The sequence below is a fragment of the Nannospalax galili genome, unplaced genomic scaffold, assembly GCF_000622305.1.
Source record: "Nannospalax galili isolate Female #2095 unplaced genomic scaffold, S.galili_v1.0 scaffold1314, whole genome shotgun sequence".
In the NCBI taxonomy this organism is placed as follows: domain Eukaryota; kingdom Metazoa; phylum Chordata; class Mammalia; order Rodentia; family Spalacidae; genus Nannospalax; species Nannospalax galili.
This window is the reverse complement of record NW_008333976.1, coordinates 498,055-507,217: the sequence shown is the minus strand read 5'-3', so window position 1 is coordinate 507,217 and position 9,163 is coordinate 498,055. Positions and strand designations below refer to the sequence as shown.

Genomic DNA, 9,163 nt, shown 5'->3' with positions numbered 1-9,163 from the left:
TGTGTGTGTGTGTGTGTGTGTGTGTGTGTGTGTATATGTGTATGTGCATGACCATTCCTTTTTTGTCCTGTTAGGACCCCAGCTGATGGCCCCAGGGCATCTGCTTTATACAATCTGCTGCCTGAAAGGTTAAAGCCTCCCCAAAACACCTTTGCAGAAGCACCGGGTTTGTCGGGTTGGGGCCACTATACTGAACACCTGCAGTAACGGACTTACAGAAGGCTTCCTCTCAGCTCAGTTTTGGAGGCTATAGTTCACAGCTAGTTGGCCCCACTGCTTTGTTTTTTTTTCGGTCTTTTTGATCTGGCCTGGAACTTGCTATGTAGACCATGCTGGCCCTGAACTCAACAAACTTGCCTGTCTCTACCTCCCAAGTGTTGGGTTTAAAGATGTACACCACCACATGGGCTTCTACTGCTCTTGTGTCAAGATGCAAAACCAGGCCGTGGTGGCGCACGCCTGTAATCCCAGCACTTGGGAGGCAGAGGCAGGCAGAGCTCTGGTTCTAGGCCAGCTGGGGCTACAGGGAGACCCTGTCTCAAAAAAGAAAAAAAAAAGAAGAAGAAGAAGAAGAAAAGGCAAAATCACTCATCTGATGGCCAAAATGAGGGCTGGGCCCCACCATCCCTTCCCTGGCAGACCCTAATGTCTTCAAGAACCCCCTCGAAGCCCTACCTCTTAAAGGCTCCACCATTTCCCAATAGCACTACCTGGGAACCAAGCCTTGAGCATAGGTGCTTCTGGAAGCTTCTGCCTGGTAGAAGGGGGCACGAGCTGATACTAGGCAAGGACCACCTAGGTAGAGCCAGCACCACCTTTGGTAGCCCCTCGGGTGGCTGTAGACCCAAGAGCCATTGAGAACAGGTGTGAACTGGCCCCTCCAGGGCAAGGACAGAGGGGGCGGGCAGCCAGCCTGGGCTTAGCTTTTGGCTTACCTGGTGATGTTATGCGCTGGGACTTAGCTGGGAGGGGAGCGTCCCTCCTCCGAGCTCTAACTGGGACACACAGCAGCTGAGGCTGGCACAGACTGTGTTCTTCATTGTCTCTGTTTCTCATTAAGCCCAAAGGCAAGGTCAGGGTGGGCAACCGTCCAGCGCTCCTGTGTGAAGGCAGGATGGCCATGGGCAGCACCTGGCAGGAGGCTCAGGTGTAACTGGGGCAGCCTGGTTCTTTTGGGAACAATGAAGGTAGGCATGGTCTGGTGGCGACCAGCTTGTACCGTGCTTTGCTGTCCTTGGCATGGCCATGGCAAAACCTGGGGCCCCTGTGAGCTGCTATGGGACAGAAAGGAGAGGAGAAAACTTTTGTTCCTGGGCAAAGGGCTGGTCCCTTTCCTGCAAGTCACACTAACCTGTCTAAAGCTCTTAACTAAACAAAACCACCTCACCTTTACTATAAAGTATTCAAAAGAAACAGAAGCTGTGCGAGCGCTGGGACAGTCAGTCACAGCAGGGACTCGCACTGTGGAAGGAGCCACTTTCCTGGCCACCATGGCGGACACCTTCTCATGGGCTTTTGTTTACTTGTCTTTAGACAAGGTCTCATGTAGCCCAGGCTGGCCTCATACTCTTTATATGTAGATGAGAATGACCTTGAACTTCAGATCCTCCTACTTCCATCTCCCAAGTATGAGCTACCATCTTGGTCTCTGTGGTGATAGGGATGGAACCCAGGGCTTCATCCATGCTAGGTCTGCAGACTGTCCACTCCCCAGGCCTTCCTCATGTTTTTAGACAGGGTCTCCCTGCAGCCCCAGCTGGCCTGGAACTTGCTATGTAGACCAGGCTGGCCTTGAACTCACAGAGGCCCACCTGCCTCTGCCTCCCGAGTGCTGGGGTTAAAGGTGTGCGCCACTGTGCCTGGCTGCCTTCCTCTTGTTTTAGGGCTGTTTTTCACCCGAATGTGCATCTCTAGATAAGTAATTCAGTCTGGGTCATTTGTTAAAATTTTAGTAAGTCCCTTTGGTTTACAAGAACCCTGTCCTCAAAGCTTGACTTCCTGTTAATCTTCCAATTCAAATTTGGAGCACAGAGATCTTAGCCCCTTCCTTCCATGTCTTCCTCACTGAATCCTGGAGACAGCACTGAGGTAATTTGATTTAGAACAGCCCATAATTACCCACAGATGGTGGCATAAATTTGTAATCTCAGCAATTTAGTAGGAGTTTGAGGTAGGAGGATTGCTGTGCGTTTAAAGCCACCCAGGCCTACATATGAGTTCCAGATAAGCCTAGGCTAGAATGAGACCTTGTCTTAAAATGAAACAAAATAAAAGAAACAAAAAGTATGTGGTAACTGCTTGTCATGTCATAAGACCATGTAACACACCCAGAAGGACATCACTAGAAATGAACAAATGTCTGCATAGCCCCTCCCACATTCTAAAGGACACACCTGCCACCCCGCATCCCATCCTGCCCTCCGTCTTAGCTCTCCAGTCAGGCTGACTGCCCTGCTGGGCTTCGGCGCTCCAAGCAGGTACCAAGAGCTTCTCCAGAGCCCCAGAAAGGTCTCCATACAAAACTCCTGCAGTCGGGCCACTGTAGGTGCACCAGGCCCCTGGCCCCCAAGCCAGTTTGCTGGCTAGAAAACGTTCACCTCCCTTTCCTTGAAAATCTTGATGGTTTGCTTCTGGCCTTTCAGCCCTTGAAAACAAGTTCCCACTCTATGTGCCCCAAGCAGTTCTCCAAAAACAGCAACGGGAAAGAGAGAGGGAGGGAAGGAGGGAAGGAGAGAGGGAGGGAGAGAGAACGCTTAATTCAGAGGACAACTTGTGGGAGTCAGTTTTTTCCTACCATGTGGGTCCCAGGAATCAAACTCAAGTCATCAGGCCTGGTGACAAACACCCTTACCTTCTGAGACAGGGTCTCCCTGTAGCTCCAGCTGGTATGGAACTCAGAGATCCACCTGCTTCTGCCTCCTGAGTGCTGGGACTAAAGATATGTGCCACCACACCCGGCTTAAAAGATTATTTTTATTTTATATGTATGAGTGTTTTGTCTGCATGTCCAGAGGCCAGAGGCCAGTGTCAGATCCCCTAGAACTGGAGTTACACAGGAGCTGGGAGCTGAACCCCAGTCCTCTGCAAAAGCAGCAAGTGCTCTTAATCGCTGAGCCATCTCTCTTGACCCCCAAGGGTATTTTTAATTCTTTGCCTTACTAAAATATTCTTGATCTTGGCCATCCTTGGGTCCTGGCTCCACCTACACTATCCAGTCTGTCTTCTTGGCTTACCATCAATCACCTTTCCTCCGGCATTACCTGTTCCTATTTAGCCTTAGGCTCATTTAGGCCTGAGCCTATTTCTGAGTTCTATCACCTTATCTCTGAGTTTCTCTATCTCCCGTGATTTCATGTTCTTTTAGTTCAAGAAATTCAGGTGTTTAGCTTTTTTTAAAGGATTTATTGAGTTTTTTGCCTACATGTATGTAAGTGCACTACATGTGTACAGTGCCAGTAGAGGCCAGAAGAGGGTGTTAGATCCTCTGGAACTAGGGTTAAAGGTGGTTATGATCTGCCATGTGGGGCCTGGAAACCTAACCCAGATCTTTTGCAAAAGCAGCAGGTCTGCCCCCAGACCTGTCCAGGAAGGCCTCTGCGCTGGCTGGCTGTCGGAGCCATACGGCAGCCCAGCCCTGGGCTCACCCTGAGCTCCCTCAGGGCAACAAGCTTCCCTTCAGGACCCCAAGCAGCAGGTTCTCCTTCTACAGCGCCTGCCAGACCACCTTTGCGTCCCCAGAGTTCATGAAACTGGTCTCCTGGGTTTTCTGACTGGAGATTTGTCCATGACATTATTTGGGGGATTCTGGGATACTTTACTGCCTAGTTTTGTTGTAAAATGACAGTCACAGGAATCACTGTGGTAAAATACAGCAGATTCATACCATTGTTTTAGCATTTTGAACTGTTTAATTCAGTCGACCGTCCACATGCTGTAGGTTATACACTCATGTTGTATATGTGAAAGCCACCACCATGTTCCCAGAATGCTTGGCTCTCAAAGTCCTTATGTCTCAATTTTTCAGTTATTTTGGTCTTTTTGAAACAGGGTCTCCCTGTAGCCCCAGCTGTCCTGGAACTACGTAGACCAGGCTGGCCTTGAACTCACAGAGATCTGCCTGCCTCTGCCTCCCAAGTGCTAGGATTAAAGGCGTACGGTTTGTGTTATGCAAACCAGTACTTAACCTGCCCATTCAGGAGGAAGGAGTTTTCTGGAGAGCCTCACAATACCTGACCTTGAGGCATTAGTGGTAAACAAAAGGATCCAAGAAGCCTTTGATCTGACTGCTCCCTGACCCTCAGATACAGGTGGGGAAATACAGCAGTTGTAACTAATTGAGTTCTTCTGTATAAAAAGATAGAGCTGAAATAAATCGAGGCTGGCAGTATTCACTGTGAGCCCTCCCAAGAAACGTCTTTTCTGTCTCCTTTCCTTTCTTTCAATCCTCACTCCCCCTTTCAGGTACTGTCCGTTTTGGCTGGCTGGCACCGGCATACACCACCATGTCCGGCCAAGTCTTTTTGACTTTTTTAAGAAATACATTTTACTTATTTTTATTTTATGTAGATGCATGTATTGCCTTCATGTATGTAAGTGCACCTGTGTCGTGCAATGCCCGAGGAGGACAGAAGAGGCTGCCGGATCCCCTGGAACTGGAGTTACAGACAGTTGTTAGCTGCCATGTGGGTGCTGGGATTTGAACCCAGGTCTTCTGAAGACAGCCAGTGTTCTTAACCGCTGAGCCACTGTGGGTTCTGGGATTCGAACCCAGGTCTTCTGCAAGAACAGCTAGTGTTCTTAACTGCTGAGCCATCTTTCTGGCCCTAAGTCTTTTTGACTTTTTGAGACAGGGTCTCCCTATAGCCTCAGCTGTCCAGGAACTATGTAGACCTGGCTGGCCTTGAACTCACAGAGATCTGCCTGCCTCTGCCTCCCGAGTGCTGGGATTAAAGGCGTGCGCCACCATGCCTAGCTGACCCTCATTTTTCAAGTAGAACTGATTCCAACTGGTTTTTTTTCATGACAACATTAATGAGAATGCCTCCCCCAGGCATGCACGCTGGAAGGCACCCTGAGGTTTATGCTTGGTCAGAGTGCTCCAGGGATCCGACATCAAAGCAAACATGGTCGTGGGTTTGGTGACATCTATAATCCCAGCACTTGGGAGGCAGAGACAGGCCAGTTGGGGCTGCTGAGTGAGTTTGAGGCCAGCCTGGGCTACAAAGCAAGGCCCTCTCAAAGAATAAAAACAACAAAAAAAGAAAACACGGTGTCATTCCGGACAAGCATACACTGACATGCAGTTCAAAGGTGAAACATGCTGACCCTAGTTTAGGACATGCCATTTCAGAGTGGCCCTTCTGAAGACAGTCACTAGAACCTTACCAGAGGCACTCAGAGCCTTGGCTGCTTCTCACTTCTACAAGAATCTGAGCCTGGAGCCAAAGGCTGGGAAAACGGGTTAGCCTCCACTACCCTAGGCAGTGCCTTTCCTCCCTCAGGCAGCAGGTTCAGCAGTCAGTACAGGGGGTTACTGTAGGGGGAATGAAGGGTGCTCAGGGCATCTTTCAGCCTGACAAGCCTGGGACAAAACTGTCACCCAGGTAGGGCTCACATGCCAGGCTGAGGAACACATATGGGCAGTGCCTGCCCTGTACCCACGTACCCGTCAGACCCCTCAGTGGTGGCCCATGACACACATCACCCAACCAGGACAGAGTGAGTAACCTCTCCCCTCTGGGGAGGCACTGGCCTGGCATGCTGGCAAGCCTGTGATGACCTTTCCCCCTTGGATGAGCCCCCCCCCGCCCCCCGAGAGCCAGGTGAGGTCACCCAAGAGCCAGCAGGTCCACGCCCACCTATGTCTTTTCAGAGTGGTCACTTTACTACTAACCAGTGCGGTGACACTGGGAAGCGGACCAGTCAGGTTTGATGTGCTGAGGTAAGAGGACGCACAGCAGTCTTCTCAGAAGCCACCCACTGGGAATGCAGGCTCACAGGAGCTGAGCATCTCCCCACCTGCCTTCAGCAGACCTCTTCTCTCCACAGTCAATCTCCACAGTCCCTATAGATAAAATTTGTCAAAGGAGATTTCACAAGAGAAAGACACTCTTTTCTTAAACAGTTCACATTTATTTTAACAATAAAAAAATCTTTTAAAGACTATCAGTATTGTATTACCAAGAGTGAGGTAATATGTTTACAAAACATTTACAGAATTTGATACACAAATAATGGATTTAGGAAGGAGAGTGAATTAAGACACTAGTCAGAGGGGAGAACTAAAAACCAGTCCTGGATGAAGGGCAAGACAGCAGCATTTTAGGACGAGTGCTGGGCACCGCCAGGAGACACTCCAGAGCCAGCTGTCAAGTCACGTTCAGTCATCCCTTACAGGACAGCCAGTGTCCTGTGACTTGGGAGAACTGGAGGCCTGTGAGTGTGCAGTCGTGTGCTTTGAACTCTTTAAGATTCACTCAGCTCTTTGGGGACAAAACAGTGCCACTTCTGAACAGACTGAAAGGGAACAGATCTTCAGCCTGGGGTGGGGACATGGCTGCGATTCAAATAGTCTATAAACATCTCTGGGCACATGTGGACTGTTGAATGGAGCATTTTCTTGGAGGTTGTCAGCAAAATCGCCATCTGAGACACAGAAAGAGAGAGGGAAAGGGAGAGAGGGAGGGAGAGAGGGAGAGAGAGAAAGAGACGAGGAGAGAGGAGAGAGGGAGAAGAGAGAGCAGGGGCATCTTCAGGTCCTTTTAACTTGGAGCCGGGAAGCCCTGACTGGACGCTTGCAAAGATGTGATAACTGGCCCTCTGTGTCTTCTAGAAATGGCTTTTGTGCCAGTGGGGCTGGCCTTGCACAGGACAGGCACAGCCAAGGGCCAGGAAAGCCAGCAATCAGAGGCCCCAAGCATGGCTCAGGGTGACAGGAGCCAGAAGGCTCACTGGCCACACCAGGGAGCTGTGTGGGTGGTTTCTCCTCATGCTGGCGGACACATCCCAGCCTCCACACAGCGCTCAGGTCACACAGACACCCACCCAGTGCCTCAGAGTGATGCCAACAAAACATGGTCTAGGATTGCAATCCTGTCATGCACTCACAGCTGTATGGGTCTGGTACACGTCTTTAGACACTCCTTCCACACACACACACACACACACACACACACAAATGGATCCTATGCTCTTCTCGTGGAGATGAACCACAAGCAATTCACAGGCAGCCTTGTGAATAACCTGCTTCCCACAAGCATCTGTGAAAACCCGGCCTGCACAAGCAGAGCCGGCCGCAGAACCAGGGTCCAAAGGAAACTGACAAGCCTGACCCTCTTCTGCAGACACGCCTCTGCTCAAACAAGTGCTATTTGCTCCACCCACCAGCACCACACTCCCCCATGCACACGCTGCACACGGCCACAACGTCCACTGACACCCGAGGCCACTGCGAGCCACGTGCCACCCTGGAGTGCGGTGCTGCAGTCTGTGCTGCCCACACTTCCAAAATGGCAAGTGTGATTGATTCACTGTTTCCAAAACAGTCCGCTGAGAGGGGGACTAGGGGAGGGCTGCTAGAGGGCAGAGAGGGTCTATGGAGCAGAGCTGCCCGCCTGCAGGCAGAAAAGCAGTGCTCGGGAGAGGAGAGAACCCCCAAGTTCACAGACAGAAAAATTCTGCTCTGAAAAATATCAAAAGATTTGAAGAGGAGAAAAGAGACAGCACTGTTTAATGATGGCGGTATTCTCGAGAGTCACAGAGCCCCTCCTGGGCCACTAGCGCCTGCTTGGGAATAGGGTAGCTCGGCCCGGGGACTGGGTGCTCCTGTAGGCCGCCAAGTCCTCAGAGGAAAGGGGCCTCAAGGGCTGTCACTGAGTCCACAGGTCACCTCCGCTAAAGGGGAGCCACAAGGACTCTGGTGCAGCTTAGGGGGGCCCCACTGCAGGCTTCGGTTCTGTGGGAGGAGGCGGCTCGTCTCTGCAGGATGTCACACAAGTCATTCACTAGTGGACAAGGTGGAGTTTGTTGGAAAAACTTTTGCATCCACATTTGAGACCAGTCAGTCTCTTACCATATATAAACTATTTTTTTTGAGAGCCCTTATGCTCAGGTTTGATTTTGTGCACACTGTAGTATACAAAATCTATGGCTACTGAGTTAAAATTAGGGGTACAGTTAAAACTACCTGCCAAGATAGTCTGGGGATCAAATGACTTGTTTATCATCTGGAAAGCTAGCTGCTATCTAGAGAGTGAGGAGTCTGCACGTCGAGCAGTCGAGGAGGCGTGCTGTCCCTCGCACACTAGGCACAGGCTTCGCGGCACTACCTGGAAATCATGGAGCTGGAGTGTGACTGGCTGGAGGAGGTGGTGGCAGCACTCAGCTGGGAGAACCCGCTGTGGCTGGACTCCAGGCTGGTCATGGAGCCTCTGCAAATGCACCGAGAAGGGACGAGGTGTGAGGACCCACCCGGATGCCCACACTGCCCACTGGACCCAGGCCCACCCTGCTCTCTGCTCCTCTCTGTCTGCTTCTCCCGTCAGTTACTGCACAGTAGGGACAGGGTGTGCACGTCCTGGGGGCAGGGGGACCACTTCCCGTGGCTTGCCCACAGAGGACACCACGGTATGCAAAAGTCAGAGTGCTCCCTCGCTACAGTCGGGCAGAGCTCCACACAGTGAAGGAGCTGCTCCCAGGAGCCTTTGCTATGCGGCCAGAGCCACCCTTTGGGGTACCAGCTCTCTCAGGTACCAGCCGAAGCGAGGGAGGCCTGTACCTGAAATCCTCGGACCCAATCACTTCCGTGTAGTACATCACTTTACACTTGTGGGAAGAGACCTGCAGGGAGGCCAGCACATCATCCACTCGGGGCAGGTTGGTGGCAGCACATGCTGGCATGTTGTGGAACTTCCACTGCAGGATGTAGAAGCCCGGCCACCTGGTCACGTGAGACCCCTGGAACAGTGAGCAGTGGCCACTCAGCAGGACGTTCTGCTGAGGCCCCATCCTCAGATGGGTCTGACAAGCTCTAAAGGAGATGTGCTCTGAGGGCTCACCATGCATCAGGACACAGCTTTCAGATGCCCTTCCATCTACTGAATGTTCCACGTCCCTGTGGGAAGGCCTGAGCCAGGGGCTCGGAAGGCCACAGGGACTCATCACA

General features: G+C 51.4%; 1 protein-coding gene across 2 annotated transcripts in view; it reads right to left on the bottom strand.

The window, feature by feature from the left end:
- Nucleotides 1-6,108: 6,108 nt before the first annotated feature.
- Nucleotides 6,109-9,163, bottom strand: part of Sec14l1 (SEC14 like lipid binding 1) — a 55,201-nt gene continuing 52,146 nt past the window's right edge. For both annotated transcript variants that reach the window (XM_008828923.2, XM_029561523.1), the window contains exons 15-17: nucleotides 8,777-8,955; nucleotides 8,328-8,429; nucleotides 6,109-6,645 (exon numbers count right to left, since the gene is read on the bottom strand). In XM_008828923.2, the coding sequence (XP_008827145.1) occupies nucleotides 6,630-6,645; nucleotides 8,328-8,429; nucleotides 8,777-8,955 (297 nt within the window). In that variant the 3' untranslated portion in view covers nucleotides 6,109-6,629. The remainder of the gene's footprint in view (nucleotides 6,646-8,327; nucleotides 8,430-8,776; nucleotides 8,956-9,163) is intronic.